This window comes from Maylandia zebra, linkage group LG13, assembly GCF_041146795.1.
Source record: "Maylandia zebra isolate NMK-2024a linkage group LG13, Mzebra_GT3a, whole genome shotgun sequence".
NCBI classification, from domain to species: Eukaryota; Metazoa; Chordata; class Actinopteri; order Cichliformes; family Cichlidae; genus Maylandia; species Maylandia zebra.
The window spans coordinates 17,938,577-17,956,474 of record NC_135179.1 but is presented as its reverse complement, the minus strand read 5'-3'; the positions used below and the strand labels follow the sequence as shown (position 1 = coordinate 17,956,474).

At 41.5% G+C, this 17,898-nt stretch overlaps 1 protein-coding gene across 4 annotated transcripts in view; it reads left to right on the top strand.

Annotated features, from left to right (window-relative positions):
* Positions 1 to 15,068, top strand: part of tet1 (tet methylcytosine dioxygenase 1) — a 41,427-nt gene extending 26,359 nt beyond the window's left edge. For all 4 annotated transcript variants that reach the window (XM_004551737.4, XM_004551736.4, XM_004551739.4 and 1 more), the window contains 10 exons: positions 4,316 to 6,512; positions 7,445 to 7,535; positions 9,282 to 9,375; positions 10,045 to 10,253; positions 10,336 to 10,486; positions 10,692 to 10,781; positions 10,993 to 11,130; positions 11,280 to 11,456; positions 11,545 to 11,689; positions 11,783 to 15,068. In XM_004551737.4, coding sequence (XP_004551794.3) covers positions 4,316 to 6,512; positions 7,445 to 7,535; positions 9,282 to 9,375; positions 10,045 to 10,253; positions 10,336 to 10,486; positions 10,692 to 10,781; positions 10,993 to 11,130; positions 11,280 to 11,456; positions 11,545 to 11,689; positions 11,783 to 12,801 — 4,311 coding nt within the window. In that variant the 3' untranslated portion in view covers positions 12,802 to 15,068. The remainder of the gene's footprint in view (positions 1 to 4,315; positions 6,513 to 7,444; positions 7,536 to 9,281; positions 9,376 to 10,044; positions 10,254 to 10,335; positions 10,487 to 10,691; positions 10,782 to 10,992; positions 11,131 to 11,279; positions 11,457 to 11,544; positions 11,690 to 11,782) is intronic.
* The last annotated feature ends 2,830 nt before the right edge of the window (positions 15,069 to 17,898 follow it).

Sequence of the window (17,898 nt, the reverse complement as noted above, 5' to 3'; positions counted from 1 at the left end):
TTACTGTTATGGATCATCTCTTGCTCAGGCCATTGAAACTTTACAGAAAGCCTTTGTTGCTTTCCAGCATTCACTTATTCAGCTAAAATTAGTTCTCAATGCTGACAAGACTAAGCTAATGTTGTTTTCCAAGTCAAAGAAGGTCCCGGAGCCTATTCCAGTGGTGTCCACCCTTGATGGAAATGTCATAGAGATAGTTCATGAATATAAATACCTTGGTGTCTGGATTGATGACTCCTTCACCTTTAAACCACATATAGAGAGACTAGTAAAGAAACTGAGACTTAAACTTCGTTTTTTCTTCCGTAATAAACAGTGCTTTTCTTTTGCAGTAAAAAAACGTCTTGTCACTGCAACCTTTTTATCTGTGTTAGATTATGGTGACATTCTGTATATGAACGCTTCTTCTTCATGTCTTCTAATGTTGGACACGATGTATCATGCTTCCTTGAGGTTTATTACCAATTGTAAATACCTGACCCATCACTGTGATTTGTACTTAAGAGTAAAATGGCCTTCTTTGGCCATTAGAAGACAGGGGCATTGGTACACTTTTATTTACAAAGCTATGCTTTGATTGCTGCCTCCTTATATTTGTACTTTGGTCACAAGGACAAATAGTGGTTCTTACTCCTTGCGCTCAAATGATCAGCTGCTGTTGTCTGTTCCCCTTGTCCGCACAGAGCTGGGTAAGAAAGCCTTTGTCCACTCTGCGCCTTTTTCATGGAACATGTTACAGAAAGACTGGAAACTAACTGAATTGTTGTCTTTAAATGTTTTTAAAACTAAACTCAAAGGCCTACAGGCTGCCTCAATAATGTGTAATTGTTTTGTGTAATTTTAACTTTGTTTGTTCGTATGTATTTGTCTTGAAATGTGCTGCCTCTTGGCCAGGACTCCCTTGAAAAAGAGGTCTTTGATCTCAACGGGACATTCCTGGTTAAATAAAGGTTAAATAAAAATAAAAAAACTGCTGCTGCTGCTTACTCTTGATCTGTCAGTGCACATCACCTGCTGTAAAACACATTAAAACCAGTTGATGTGATTTACTGTAATGGATGTTTATGCCAGGTAAACAGTCATAAAGAACATACATCCAGCTGCACTGTAGTATGTACAGCACACTCAAGTGAGTTTAACATCCTTTTGTCAGCTGAGATTTGGCACATGATACTGATTTTTTTTTTTTATATATCTTTGTCACATTGAAACATTTTTCTTCCACAGCTAAAGGCTTTAGTTCTGATTTGATATGCAGCTAAAACAAAGAACAGCTTGTCTTCAGTGGATCATATGTTTATTCAAGATGTTAAAAACTAAGGATGGCTTTCATATTTTCAGTTGCCAGCTGTACAGTGCTGTGTAAAAGTTCCTACAGTTCTAATAACCTTGAAAGTCAATACTTGCTCTGACCACCTTTATTCTTCAACACAACCTGAACTCTCAAGCTTTCTTCTAACTTTTTTAAGTAGTCTACAGGAATAGTTCTCCAGGCTTCTTGAAGGATATTCAAAGCTCTTCTTTGGATATTGGCTGTCTTTTTGCCATTGTCTGCCAAGATGATCCTACTGCTACAATAATGTTGAGGTCTTGGTCAGGAGGAGGCCAATCCATGACTGATGTTTTTTTTCCATCCCAGTATGCTTTCACTACATTGACAGTGTGTTTGAGATCATTGTCATGAGGAAAAATGAAACCATTGCCAATCAGATGCTTTCAAGATTGTTGGATCAAATCTGACAGTACAAAATCCTATCAGTTTGAGCCATGAAATTACCTCCACCGTGTTTTAACCAAACCAAATATTTGGATTAATTACTCGTTAAGTTGCCAGTTCTTGTGTAATTTGGCATACCTCAGCATTTTCTGTAAAGTCTGCTTTCTTAACATTGGCTTCTTGACAGCTTCCAGTTAGATAATTTCTGATGATGCCTCAATTAGCAGTAAACAGATCAGCTGATGCATCTCTCAGGTCCTGTGTCAGATCTTTGCTAAATTTATTTCCACTATCATAAGGATATGACTTTAAGATACTTCTTGTCTGCTGGACTGACTCTTGAGCATGCCAAGATATGCCCATTTTTCAGATAATATAAGGAAACTAAGGAAATGGGAACAAATGACATGTTTGTCCAACAGGCCCCCACTAACAAAATGTCTGAAAATACAATAAAATTGCTTTGGGTTTTTTGTGTGCGTTTTTTTTTTTTTTTTCCAAAGTTGTCTGGTATGTGTAGACACAGCACCGATTGGTCCCTTGAGATAGGTGCCTTTTTATGCTTGAATTATTCACAGGGGAGTGGTTCACTAAACAAAAAACATGAACTGAAAGTGATCAGGGTACAAGGACTGGGCTAGGAAAGAATGAAAAAGACGCCCTTGTCCTAAGAAAACTGTGAAAGACCTTCAGAAAGACATGAGTACTACTGCTCAAGATGCCTTTAAAAAGTTACAATAAAGTCTGGCTCTGTGGAAGCAAAATATAAAGAAATGACTGACTTTTTCAGAGTAGGGCAGCCACAAACAATTATTTTGATAGTCGACTAATCAGATCATGCATCCATTGGACGTAAAATTTACAGCTTATTGCACCAGCATGCATCTACTCTTATATAACTATCATTAGCTTACAGCTTTAAGTGTTTAAGTTATGTGCTAACTAAAAATAAAGACAAGATGATAGTTTATTCAATTTCAATGAAATTTGCAGATTGTTTCGGTGAAGTTGAATAAACTCCTTGCTATCTAAACATAACAGGACACCGGATTATATTCTCGAGCATCTCACACTTCTGATAATCAGCTGTCTGCTTGACGTTTATTCAGCTGTGTAAAAACTATAACTTTAATCTCAGCCAAACTGATTTACTCAGGAACAAATAAAATTATAAAAAAAACTAAACAATAACATTTTTAAGTTATCTAAGTGACTTATATATGTTTAACCTGAGTAGCGAGAGACGGCGGTGGGTTTGAAAACGATTTGCCAGGAGTCCGGTGTTCTCACGGGCTCTAGTGACCTAGCCCCCGGCTAGCTATCGAGCTAGTGAGTAACAGACGTCTGCGAAAACGTCGGAGCGCTTTTGAAAATATGTGGTGTCTTGATAAACTGAGCAGATATTTGAGGTTTACACAGCTACATTCTCCCCTGAAAATATGTTAAACGTTTATTTTGTGACCCAGAAAGAATAATAAGAGTAATATTAAAACTAACTAGCTGCCGCCATTGTTGGAAACAGAGCTGCCCACAAGAGCTGGGCTGCACTATGAATTCTGGGACACAGCTTCTTCTTCTTCGGGGTTTAACGGCAGCTGGCATCCTTGTACATGCAGTGCTGCCATCTTCTGTTTCAGTCCGTTATTACACTCGTAAAACCTACTACTTATTCCTGCATCTTTTGTGATCTTACAAAGCTTCAAACGATGCGTCGACTATTAAATCAGTCGTCGACGATTTTGATAATCGACGTAATCGTGACTAGTTGACTAATCGTGGCAGCCTTATTTCAGAGTACTCTTTGCATGTTCTCGTAGAAAATGCTTCCAAGCAGCATGAATACTACAGTAGCAAACACACTTTACTCAAAGCCTTAAAACGTCTCCAGATAGTATAGGTTGTGGAAATAATTATCTGTGTACTAAACAGGTTGTAGTAGAACATGTTTAATAATGTTTTTGTGGGTAATCCATACGCCACGGTTGACCTTTGTATGATCACAGTTCATGAAGGTCAGGCGGTGCCGTAGCTACTGTGTGTAAGACCCACAGTGGGTTAATCCCTCTTAACAATGCACAGGGGCTATACTGTAATGTCAGGCCAGCTGTGTGGATAATCACGTGTGCATGCACACACATGCATACCCAGGAGCACACATTCAAGCCCAGGACAAACACAACACGTACATACATGTTGCACACATACCCTCAGTGACCCACTGGAAGTAGCGCAGCTGGATGACTCCAAATGTTTACTTGTTGGCTCTTAGCTACTTACGGGTCCATTGCTCTCAACACTCCTGAGCTCTGATATTAATTTAGTCGTTATCGAAGCCTCAACTGCGAATTATCTTAGTTTAACTTTTTATTAGCTGTGTTTAGAGGTCAGATTTGGCAAGATTTGTGAAAAAGGAGATTATTTGTTTTCCCAATGCCATAATATTTTCCACAGCCTTGATAGTGGCTGCAGCAGATGCTCGTGCCACGCTGAGAGGCAATCTGCTGTGCGCTGTGCCGTGACTGTTTAGAACAAGCTGATTCCCTGTGTACTGTGAGAGCTTGAGTCACCTCTCTCTTCTTGTTTCTCTCCGTGTTTCAGGTGGTTCCAGAAAGTGGGTTGGTAAATGGCACAGGCAAAGCACAGATGGATGACACCCACATGGCAGCAGAGGAGGATGAGGGGGAGGAAGGCCACATACCTCATACACAGACTCCCCCCATTACCCACTCACTCACCCACGACCAGGTCTTGGACCAAGGTGTACGGCCAATACTTATTAAAGGAGAGCCCGGGCTGGAGCTGACCAGCACTGCACCACTTCACCAACAAGTATGCTCTTCTGTGACTTTTCAGAATGGTTCTGCTGCAAACCTGATAAAACCTAAACCTGGTGCTAATATGACCACTGTGTCTGCTTTGAAACGGACTACAATGGCATTGGAGCCTCAAAGGAATATCATAGCTGCAGTTCCTAAAGACTCTGAGAATGGACCCATGACTCCTCCAGATGACTTGGCAGTTCCACTAAAGAAGATAAAACAGGAGGAGCCATGGGTGTGGATCACTGAACAGACCACCACGCAGCTGAGTGATGAAGATGAGGTATGTGAGGACCCACTGGCTACGCTGGCAGCCGTTGTGTGTCTTTCTGTCACTGAGAGGAAGGGCCTGGAGGAGAAACTCTTCAGCTCTCGTGCTTCCATACTTCACTCCATCAAAACAGAGGCACCAGATTTGCACTTTGTGAGAAAAGAGGACTTGTATCTGAAAAGCACTCCTGTTAATCTGCAAAGCACTCCCCCACCCATTAAAAGTGAGCCTCTTCCAAGTGTCTTGTTACCAAGCGTGCAATCTTTGGCAGAGAGGAGAAACCTTAGTGTTGATCAGGCTATCGCTATTGAGGCCTTGACTCAGCTGGCAGCTATACCTCAAAGCACACCAGGGTCCATTAAAACTGAAAGTAAGTGTGAACATCCCATTTCTACTGCTGTGCCATCATCAGCCTCGAGTACAAATACAGTCCTGCAAGAAGCCAAACCCGCAGTAGCTTTTGGCTACAACAAAGTCTCTGTCATCAGCTCACCACTACACCAGATGTCAGTTATACGACCTCCTGTGGCCAGACAAGGGAATGTCATCCAGCGCTCCAACGGGTTGAGCATAAACAAGCTGCAGAGTCTCTTGGAGGCGAGTTCACACAGTGATAAAACAATCTCCAGGAGGTCAGAACAGGATTGTGGTGCTTTTGTCATTAAGTCTGAATTCAGTTATAAAACCCCCACTGATGTGAAGTTTAGTAAGGATCATGAGCGTCTGTCTATGGAGGGTGGGGTTGTTGCTAAAGTGAGTAGAAACAGAGATGAAGAGGAAGTGGCAGCTCAGCTGGCAAATTTAGCCTTCATCATCCAGTCCCAGCACAACCAGCAGTCAGAGAACAATCCTTTGAAAGGAGCGCCTGTTTCAGCTATCAAATACAACTACAAATCCCAGCAGCCCCCCAGTCAGAAAACACCTGTCAGGAAGAAAACAAAAGCTGCGCCTTCCAAGCCCAGAAAGAAGAAAACTGATGGATTAAATCAGCGCACGCCAAATAGAGAGACGCCGTACAGGAGCAGAAACCAGAAGAATCCCTTGCAGGGTAAATCAGGACTTCACCACAAGAAAAACCTATTTCTGCCTCAGGCTCAAATTGATCTGAAGAGATACTTGGCTGAGGCACAGGAGGAGAGGAAGCAATTTATCCATCAGATTAACACTCAAAATATATCTCATTTAGGGCATCAGACTCAGAACTATAGCACTCTCACAACGTTCAACCACATTTCTGGTCAAGAAAACCAGCCGTGGTCCCTTTCCAAAGGTCCACTTCACCAACATAATCCATGCAATGGTTACGCTGCAGGACCAGAAGAGTACGAAAAGCATTTGTTATCTCAGGTAGCGCAGCCCTGTGGTGGGCTGCAGCACGGTGCTGATCCTAACACCAGCCCAGCCAAATCAGCTTTTCTCAGCCCTACGTCTGGGCATCATGGTCTGGCTAATGGCTTCTCAGGGGCTCACCAGTCCCCTCCTCTAAGTCAACAAAGCTACTACAAGCTGGAGAGTTCAGGACCTGTCACTGTCCTGTCTACAACCACTGATGGGAGTCAGGGACACTCTGCGGACTCAACTCCATCCAAGAACGGCATCAACAGTTTTCTGGAGTCTCCCTCAAGTTTTCTAGATACCCCTACCAAGAACTTGCTCAACACACCTTCCAAAAAACTGGCTGATCTTCCATCCTGTCAGTGTGTGGGTGAGTTGCTTCTGTCTTCACTTCAACTTTTTAGTGCATGTGTTTCCATCACATTAAATTTGAACCACTTTGAAATTAAACAGACTAATGTACATGTTTTCCTCTGGCCTGCAGAGTTGTTTATAAAGCTGAGTAGCTGTTGCTGGTGAGATTTGCCCAGATTGGGCGATAACAGATAGAAAATATACAAATGACTGCCTTCTCTACGTCTAATGAAATTAGATTGCAGTCACACTATGGTCAAAGCATTAAAAAAGTCCATTTTAAAACTCAGCAGTAAAGTCTTTATTGTGAGTCACTCAATTTAGAACATTTTTTTAATCAACTAGACAACAAGTTGTGTGACAAATTCCTTTCTAACAGAGCATTAAAAGATGAGAGCCATCTAGTTCAATTATATTCAAGTAAAGTGAGACATCAGAATGAAAGAGGTGATATCTTCTAAACTGAGCAGCTTACACCAAAGCTTAGTATCACTGCAGGCCAGAGGGAAACATGTGTATTTGATTTTAGGGTGAGCCGTCCCTTTAGAGTTTTCTTTTTAGTGAGACTGCTGGTGTTTGACCTCAAACTGACTTTTTTCTCTCACTCTGACTCAAACATACACTCACACACACATACACTGTGTCCTAATTCAACAGCCAAATCGAGCATAAAAGGCTGCATTTCTCTGCCATATTTGGAGCAGGATTTTGAATGTTTTGTGGAGGGTTGTTGACTTATTATGATGCATTTCAAAAGACCTCCAAGGTGATGAACCCTAAACTGAAACTGAAATCCAGCTACATTTAGTTTGTATTTCAACATTAACCTGATGTTTTTATTAAAAATATCAAACAGGTTGTCCGTGTTTCTCTTTAAACGTGCCAGCAACGCATCAGTGGAATGCTATTTGAAGAAGTTGCTCCAATATTCATTGTTGTCTTTCACAGACCAGATCATTGAAAAGGAAGAGGGCCCTTACTATACTCATCTTGGGGCAGGACCCAGCGTCGCTGCAGTGAGGGAACTTATGGAGAACAGGTAGAGTGACTACAGCGGCGTTGTTTACACGCTGTGGGGTGTGTTTACTACCACAGCTTACTAGTAAACCACAGGCTTGGTGGAATGGGGCAGGATCACAACCATGCTATGTCATTAAAAGGAAGCACTGCTGAGATAGCTCAACACACACACAGCATGCTGAAACAGGAAACCCCTCTAGCTCAGACGAGGGGCCCGTAAAGCAGGATGACAGCTTGTTTAAATACAACTTGTCCATTTGACAGCTACACTTAACGTATATTTTCAGCTTGGCTGGTAAAAATGAAATAGTTTAGTCTCTGGTCTAATTAGCTCTTTTGGACACATACCACTGCTCACTGTTACATTATACGAACCTTTGTCATTCACTAAAAGACACAAAGGGTTTATTTTGAAATGCTGTGAGGTTTTTGTGTTGTCAGTTGCTCTCAGGAAGGGTTAAGCTTCCTCATGTGTAATATATAGCATATTGCCATCCATACATGCTAGATATGGGCTTTTTGAGCAGAAATACTATTGCCCAACATCCAAATACTCTAACCACATCTCGCCTTTTTTCAATCCAATGCTTGGTAGTTGGTTGCGCATTTTACTATTTTTCTTGTAAGTCGGTAAACAGCTTTTAGTTTTATTACCTCCACCTTCTGGCAGTAATAACGCATTACATCCTACCAGATTTTTGTTAGAAATGAGGGAAGATACAGCATCCCAAAAACATTAAGGGAGTACTTGTTCTCTGCAGTTTAACAACAAGTCAGTTAAACTTTAGGGATGACAGTTTGGTTCAGTTAGGAAGCATGAACCATTGTGAACCCATTTCACCTACTTCAGTGTAAATGATCATGAACGGGAGGTCTCGAGATGCACCGTTACCGTTACCCTCTCCTTATCCCTCCACACTGTTGTTTTTCTTTTTGCTTGTGTCCTTGTTATTGCTGCTACCATGAAATGGTACCTGCAGGCAGCTAAGTTTCTTCAGAATGCCGCATCCAAATGTGCTGTCACAGGAAGGTTTGCTGTGTCTCAAGAGTGAGACAGCTGGACAAGGCTGTAGAAGGGCATCAACCCAACAACAGGATCGCTGTCTGCACCTTTCTGCCAAGAAAACCAGGAGGAGCACTTCCAGAGTCCGACAAAAATCACCTCCTGGGGCTAATCATTTGCATGTTTCTGAGGAAACTGTCACAAGCAGGCTCCACAAAGGTGTCGTCAGGGCTCAACGTCCTTTAGCCGGACCCACGTTCACAGATCAGCATAGTGCAGCTTAACTGGCGTTCACCCATGAACACCAGAACTGGCAGGTCTGTCAGTGGCATCTTGTTCTCTTGGCTGATGAGAGCAGGGACATGAATTTCACATAGAGTGCATGTGACAGAAGAGAAAGAGTCTGAAGACACCGTAACAAATGCTGTGATGACGGCAACGTCAAACAACACCAGTGCGATTTGCACCAAACTAAATGCATTCATAGTGGTTTATACTTCCTAACTGAACAGAATGACCCTGAAGTTTAACTGATGTTGTCTTATTTTGTGATGAGTGGTGTATATTTTAAACAAAAAATAGTTGTATGAACTGTTACATTTTTTAAATATTATTCTAACTTTCAGAAATTATGCCGATGACTTTTATATGCTCTTTTGTGAAGAGCACAGACTCATCATTTAGTGTGTGTGTGTGTGTGTGTGTGTGTGTGTGTGTGTGTGTGTGTGTGTGTGTGTGTGTGTGTGTGTGTGTGTTTTTTAGGTATGGTGCCAAAGGAAATGCAATAAGGGTGGAAGTTGTTGTTTACACTGGGAAAGAAGGCAGGAGCTCCCAGGGGTGTCCAATAGCTAAATGGGTATGTGGCTGGTGTCTGTGTCCTGAATGTGTCTGCTGTAAATGTAAACATTGTTGTGAGCCAGTATATTTAGTGTAAGAAATGAAAGGCAGCCTCTGATTTATGCTTTTATCACCACCATGGCAAAACCTTAGCTGCCGCCAACTGTGTAACTAAAGTTTAAACATAGCGAGCAGTCTGAGACAGCGTACTTCCGCTATGGCTGCATAAACCATGGCATGAACTTTAGAGTCTTTAGATCAAGAAGGATATGTGGATTAGTTTGTGTTTTCTTTGTCTTGAACAGCAATTTTTCATGTTTCAGTTTTATTGGTATTTGTTTAGATATGACACAGAATGTTCGTCCAGGTATTCCTGGACCCAGTACCAGACCTTAATGTGGATCAAGTCAAAAAGTTAGCCACCTCCGGTACAATTTTCACATGAATCCATCCATAACTTCTTGATAATTTCTTCTAACAACACAAACAAACAGACAAACAAAAACCATCTCCGTGTCAGAGGCATTAAATTGCAAATTTATTCACAACATTTTCTGCCTAGTCTGGTGGTATGGCAGGTCACTTATAGTGATCTATGTAGTGAGCTTAGTGTATTCGTCTGTGTTGCAATTCAAGTTTCAAATGTGACTGACGCTTGTGTATTTATAAATTAAATGTCCTCTGACAGGTGATCCGGCGTGGCAGTGAAGAGGAGAAGCTGCTGTGTTTGGTCCGCCACAGGCCAGGGCACCACTGCGACTCGGCAGTGTTGGTGATCCTCATCCTGGCCTGGGAGGGAATTCCTCGGCCGGTGGCAGATCACCTATACCAGGAGCTGACAGAGACCCTCTTTAAGTACGGCTCCCCCACCAGCCGTCGTTGTGCGCTCAACGAAGAGTGAGTACCCCTTCTTTTATTTCTCCATAACACTTCTTTTTCCCTCTTTATTTTTCATTTGTTATTTCCCGTTTCTTTACAGTCGCACATGTGCGTGCCAGGGTTTAGATCCGGACACCTGCGGAGCTTCATTTTCCTTTGGTTGCTCCTGGAGCATGTACTTCAATGGATGCAAATTTGCACGCAGCAAAGTTCCTCGGAAGTTTCGCCTGCAAGGTGACTACCGAGAGGAGGTGAGAGAGTGTGCTTTTTTAATTTACAGCAGCAAACAATGAGTGAGCAGTACAGCTTACAGCAAAATCTGAGAGAAAAATCGTCTCTTATTATTTAGGTCAAGCTAGTAGTTTTTTGAAGGTTTGCCTGCTGATGAACCATGTTGGATATTACAATAAGAGTTAGAAGTAGGTTCCTTTGAACAGTGTTAGCTTTTATTTTCAGGAGTTGAAGGTAGAAAACAACCTTCAGAGTCTTGCCACCGAGGTCGCTCCCCTCTACAAGAAACTGGCTCCTCAGGCTTTCCAAAACCAGGTATGAAACGGGAAACAACCACATTCGTCTCTGGTAATCCTTTGCTCTCCTGGGCTTGACTTAATTCAGCGGAAGTGATTTTCAGTTAATCTTTTTCCTTAAATTTCCATACAGTCTCACTCCAGGCTACTTCTGGGACCTGTTTATTCTACGGACTCTTAAGAGTTTTAAGAAATCTTTCCTTAGTGTCCTGTTTTTTCGGGTCTCACAGGTGGAATATGAGGCGGCGGGGGGTGAATGCCGGCTGGGCAAGAAGGAGGGACGTCCTTTTTCTGGGGTTACAGCTTGTGTGGATTTCTGTGCACACGCTCACAAAGACACTAGCAACATGAATAATGGCAGCACCGTGGTAAGCAAGCTTAAGAATGCGATACCATGTAATTTACTCCTACATGGTGCATCTAAATTTGAAGGTCAACAGCTTTTTGTTTGGAAGTATTAAACCGATCCTGTTTGGCTGAAAATTTAGCTTTTTGGCTTTGGGTTGGTGTTTTTTAGGTTTGCACTTTAACCAAGGAAGACAACCGTGCAGTTCGTAACATGCCAGAGGATGAGCAGCTCCACGTGCTGCCACTTTACAAGATTTCTGACACAGATGAGTTTGGTCACGCTGAGGGCCAGATGGCAAAGATCCAAAGTGGTGCTCTTCAAGTTCTGTCTTCGTTTCCTCGAGAGGTGAGTGAACCAAAAAGGATCTTGTTTTGTTGTGGGTCAGTGTGCAGTGTTAACATGCTTTAAATAATTCAATTTTGGTACATGTCAGGTTCGTCTGCTGGCAGAGCCGGTAAAATCAGCCCGTAAGATCAGACAAGAGGCTCGCCTTAAGGCTCAAGCAGAGCGACTGGAGAAGAAGCTCGGGGTGACTCCTCTCACTCCTGGAAAAGTGAAAGTTGAAAGCCCCAACAAAGGTAGTACATTCACGCCACTGGTCATTTAAGATTTATAGCTGTTTTAATAGAACCACATTAAAATATATGAATTTTCTTCCAACAAAACAAAAGCTGGATACAACAGCTCTTACAGACCTGCTAGTGTGGAAAGGTACCTACCAGAGAAGAATCAACCCTGCACTTATAACCAGATCAGCAGCTACCCCACTGTGGGTCCAGGAGTCAACCCGCAGAGGGAGGTCATCTCACCCAACACCCATGGCCTGCCTGGCCTCCAGTTTGGACAGAATGGCTCAGTTCTCAGTTACAAGACAATGAGTGATACAGTGAATGGTTATTCTCCAGCATCTGGTGACCAGTGTGCTCCGACAGAGTGTATACCTCCACGTAACACACCTGCTGACTATGATGGTGCTTTTAAAACTGAGCCCAGAGAGGTAAACTCTTCTCCTCAGCACAAACCTGTTCCCAGTGGGAGCGCTCCTCCTCCCTCTCCGTTCTCCCCCAGTCCAACGTCTGAGGGCCTCTTCAGCCGGCTCAATGGGCTCCATGGGTCTGTGGGAGATGTCATAGCAGAGGCTAGGGGTCATGGCCTCCCACCGATGTCTCCTCTCTCCTTCCCTGTACAAACTCCACCATTTGAACCAGATGAAGTGAAGCAGGAAGAGGTGTGGTCAGACAGCGAACACAACTTCCTCGACAGCGAAATAGGCGGACTCGCCGTGGCCCCGTCGCACGGCTCCATCCTAATCGAGTGCGCGCGGCGGGAGCTCCACGCCACTACTCCAGTCCTCAAGCCAAATCGCAGCCACCCCACCCGCATCTCTCTAGTCTTCTACCAGCATAAGTCTCTAAATGAGCCGGGCCACGGGATGGCTATGTGGGATGCCAAAATGGCCAAGCGGGAACGGGACAGAGAGGAGGAGGCTGAGAGATTGAGGCTGGAGGGCAGCCTTAGTAAAGTTGCTGGAGGGGTGGAGGGAGAGGAGGAAAAGGGTGAGGAGACAGAGGAGGCGAGGATTATGAATGTCCCCACACGTAAGGCATGGACTCTCCCAAGGGACGGGGTCATCACCGCGTCCCCGTATGCTCTTACCCAAGTGACGGGTCCATACAATCGCTGGTCTTAGTCAACGTGTTTTAAACCTTGACATTCACACACACACACACAGAAAACTCCTACACCCTGTGCTTCTGCCTTACCTCAGACAATTTTAAACTGCTACTCTCATTTTTATTCTTTTTTTTTTTCATCGAGCTTTTCTTATACCTGTTCACTTTGCCCTTCTTCGTCTCTTCCTTCAGAGCGATGAAGAAGACCAAAGGTTGTCGGCTTTTTAACTGTGAGTTTCGGTGTCGGTTTTTATTGTAAAGAGATGGTGCTTTGAAGCATTTAAAATACATTTTTAAACTGGTTTTATATACAGAACAAACAGAAAAAAAAGATGTGATTATTTATTCTGATCATAACGATTTATATTTAATTTCTGGTGTAAGCCTGTTTACTGCAAGATTTCTACGATGACCTGCATTATGTGTTCAGATTTTATGTTGTACAGTAGAAATTTACTTTTTATTTCAGCCAGTAATTCTCTTTTCAGAAGATGAATCTCATTGGCTTTTTTTTTTTTTTTACATTGGTGCCATTCTCACTGTAATCTTTATTAAGCAAACTCATTACATCACATTATGTAGAAAACAAGACTAATATTCTGCATATTTTTACTACAGATTGTCACATGTAGCATTACACATTTCTTTCTGCTGCCTCTGACTTCTGTCGGCGGTTGATGAAAGAAATGTACTTCCTCGGTCTGTTGTTTGTTTATTCGTTATATCCACATCTGGATAGTTTGTCTTTTATTCACAGATATGTATGGCATATTAAAAAGCACTTTTTTTTTTTTAAAAACCTAACTTGAAAAGGGTCCCAGTCCATAGGCCTGAATATGTATGTACAGACAGAGAAATATATGACATTTTTAGCATTAATCCTTTTTTCTTTCTTTTTTTACAGCATTTCTGCACTTAATTGCATTTCACTCATTTGATTGAAGATGACATACATATCTAATGAAACTAAACACCTAGCGAGGAATAGTGAAATGCTACATCAGTAAAGTGCTTATCATCATTTGCACTTTACTTACGTTCAGCTTCTGGAAAAGGAATTCAGTTTTTTATAGGGAACAAGAGTGATTATAGGAATTAAAACACCTACTGTACATGATATTGGTGCTAAGAAGACCTTTTTTTTTTTCTTTCCAGAAACCACAAAGTGTCAGATATGTCAACAGATCATGCTCGGCTTTTATGTCCATACTCTTAAGTTTGAGCATAAAGCTGCATTAGCCACTGCTGAATAATCAATCTGTTTCTTTTCCCTTGTCTTTTGTTGTGAAACCACTCAAACACCAGATCCCACTTAGCCAGCTGCCTAAGACGATTTCGGGTGCTTGACCTTTGCGAAAACTTTGTTTACAGAACGCTTTTTTACAGGGTCTAAAAAAAGGGGGGTTGGTGTCAACTCCTGATTAATCAGGATTTCTTCCTTGTTATTTTTCTGTTACCCATACAAGCAAAGCTCTTAATTTTAAGAATGACTCAAGAGATGCAGACATAATATTCACACTAAAACTGATGGCATAACATTTCCTGTAGACGCATTTGGGTCTTTTAAACACTTTGACTTCCTTTTGGTGCTAATAGGACAAGATGTCAAGGTACATGCATTGACGCAACCTGCTTATGTACTGTATAACAGTGATGGCACGGTGCTTTTTGAAACTCAGCACTCACTGATCCTGTATTTGATTCAGTTCAGTTCATTTCTTCTGGTCGTTACCGGCTGGCAACATCATGACATACCTTAATTTGTCAAGTACAAGTAAAACAGCGCACTATGGGCAGATGTCCACATAGAGTTCAAATGTCTTCCACAGTTAAACCCAACTCTGCAGCAGTTATCAAAAGTCACACAAATAAAGATGAATGTAAAACTGTTTTTTAAATGAGTTCAATTTAGAAAGAATATTTTTTGAACATCACGTGATGAAATTACAGTTCTAAATGTTTCTCTCGACTTACTGTGGGGGACGGTTTTAGTCCATTTCTTTAATCAACAAAGAACTAACAACGAGCACCAGCATTAAAAAAAATGGGGAAAATTCTTAGTAGAAAATGTGTAAATATGTATGTGAACCATATTGTTTTTACTGTATTGTTACCGGTGTTTAGACAATGGGTGATCTTGCTTACTTTGAAACTGAATTACTGTACGTCGCTTAAAGTATATCCAGTTTAGACTTGAGAAGAGAATAAATTTCGCATTCCTTTTATGGATGGCTGATCTCTTTCGGGATTGTGAAATAAAGTCATATTTATATTTTGGACCCGATTATGATCTCCTCTTTTTTTTTTCTCCATCTGATTTTCCTATACTGGCTGTATGACTCACTGATCTGGTATTCCAATGAAGTCACTCAGACTTTGTCCCCTAAAGATGAAACATTACTTGTTTTTGTACACTTTGCCTCCTGAAGTAAAAACATGATGTTATTTTCTAGCTAGCTTGTAGATGTATGACAGTGATTTTCTCCTGAATAAATTAAGTGTAATGTGATTTCAGCACAACAGTGAACCTTCAGAGCACAACCGACAGTTAGATCCCTAATCTCTCGGACAAAGACACAATTTGGGGAGTTTTGTCTCTGTATAATGCCACAGTGCATTTTAGATCAAAACATTACGATTTGATGAAAGCACAAACTTGTTTAGCTTTAATTAAGGGGTTTAAGAATTAAGTTGGATTAACTGTTTAGGCTCAAAAGTAACAGGAGAAACTAACATAATTTTAAATATAAGGACAGTCTTTTCAATGTGGTGGTTGGCACCGTTTACTCACAGCAAGAACTCTCTGTGTAACTCCAGCTTTCTCCCACATTTCAAAAGCATGTATGGAGTTACCAGCTTTTAATTGATGATCCTAACTTAATTGCAGGTGTGAATGTGAATGGTTGCCTCTCTGTGTTAGCCCTACAACAGACTGGTAACTTGTCGAGGGTGTGCTCTACCTTTTGTCCTATGAAAGCTAGGATAGGCTGCAGCCTCATCACAACCTCACCTATGATTGGACGAATGCTTCTGATCCTACCATCAGAGTGTGAGCCTGTGTGTGATTCCAGAAAGGACTAAATGTGTGGAAAAATTAATTATTTTAAATTATTTTGACTGCTCAGTTGGAGTAGCAAAGAAGGGGAAAAAAGCAAAAAGACAATCCATAAACTAAAAAGTCACATATCAAGTGTGAAAAACAGCATGATTTATAAAGGCCACAGTGTTAAATCCCCGTAAGTTTTGTAAGTTGTCATTATTGTGTGAATGCATTCACTCAGCTGACCACATGTGACCACAGCTGCATGGTCAGGAGTCGGGAACTATGAGTGCATGATTTAACATTAGTGTGAGCTCAGGCATTTCATCCAACACGTCCCTCTTATTCATTTTACAGTACATTTGTATGATTTAGTGTCTTCTGTAGGTTGATCAAGAGATTGGCTGAAAAGATAAAAATCCAGATGCTCTAGTGGCCCAGTCAAAGTGCAGACCTCAACCTACCTGAAATGCTGTGGTGGGACCTTAAGAGCTGTGCATAAATGCATGCCTGCAAACTGCTGTCATGTCCTCCATGTTTTCTGTATCTGATAGATTCATACAGAAAATATGGTTTTTCCAGGACTCCAAAGTCAACTGGAGTACATCTGTCTCTCCAGTACATGTCACACTTTGATTGATATAGAAGTAATAGGAACAAACCCTTCACCGTAACATGTTTCATTAATATAATATACATATATATACAGCGATCAGACACATGCACTTGATCTCCCTTTTGCTGCCAAAACAGCCATGACCCTTCGAAACATGAACTCCATTAGACCCCTGAAGTTGTGCTGTGGTATCTAGCACCAACATGTTTGCAACAGATCCTTTAAGTCCCGTAAGTTGTGAGGGGCGTCGCCATGGATCGGACTCGTTTGTCCTGCACATCGCACAGATGCTTGATTAGATTGAGATCTGGGAAATTTGGAGGCCATGTCAACACCTCAAACTTGTTGTTGATGCCCACAGCCATCAGGGATAAAGCATTTTCCATGAAAGGGTGTATATGGTCTGCAACAATGCTTAGGTAGGTGGTACGTGTCAAAGTAACACCCGCATGAATGGCAGGACCCAAAGTTTTTCAGCAGTACATTGCCCAAACCATCACACTGCCTCCATAAACTCGGTCCATAAGTGCATCCTGGTGGAGGTGTTCCCCGGGTAAGTGTTGAACATGCACCCGGCCATCCATGTTATATAAAAGAAAATGTGATTCTTCAGCTACATACTCAACTCTTCTGCTCAACCCACAAATGCATTTTCTTTATAAATGGCACCATTTAAGTGGACATAAACTAGCTGTCCAATGATAAAAGATTTATTGCCAAGACGCATCATTACAACAAAGAACACACATTTCCTTACTAAAATTGAGTGCAAGTTTAATTGTTAACAATCGTTTCAAATCGCTTCAGTCACAAGTAAGTTAACTGAAGTTTCAAACTGTAAATTCACAACTTTAGTAAAGGCGAATCAGTACACACCCCTGGAGCGTTGTCTTTTTCTCACTGCATTCTCGCCTCTATGGAAGCTGGGAAAGTGGGGAAAACTCCCCCGGTCAGCATGAACAGTTAACTGTAATTAAATTAACCTCTCTTTGGGCTCATGAATAATAGTTTCAGTAGAGGCGTGGGAGGGGGGAGGCTGAGGGTAGTTTGCCAAAGAAAAAATACAGACACACAAATGTGTCCTTAACATGTGTGTAATTTAATTACACAAGACAGAACGAGATAAATTTTACAAATCTTTAATCCCTGAAACCTATTTGCTTTAATGTTGTCTTATTCTATTAGACACCACTTTATGGTTATGTATGGGAAATAAATTTACGGGAGAGGATTTATTTATTAAAACTTACTTACATACTTACTAAAAAGAATACAAACACACAAAATGTCTTTCATTTTAGTCCATTTCAATTTGGCCAAATGTCCCAGTACAATAATCATGGGAAGCCATATATTTATTAGGACTTTGGCTTCCTAAAGGTTAAATGGTTTTAATCTTAAGCTGGTTTAGGCATTCACATGAGAAATATTTTTCATATCAAGTACTACACTAGTAGT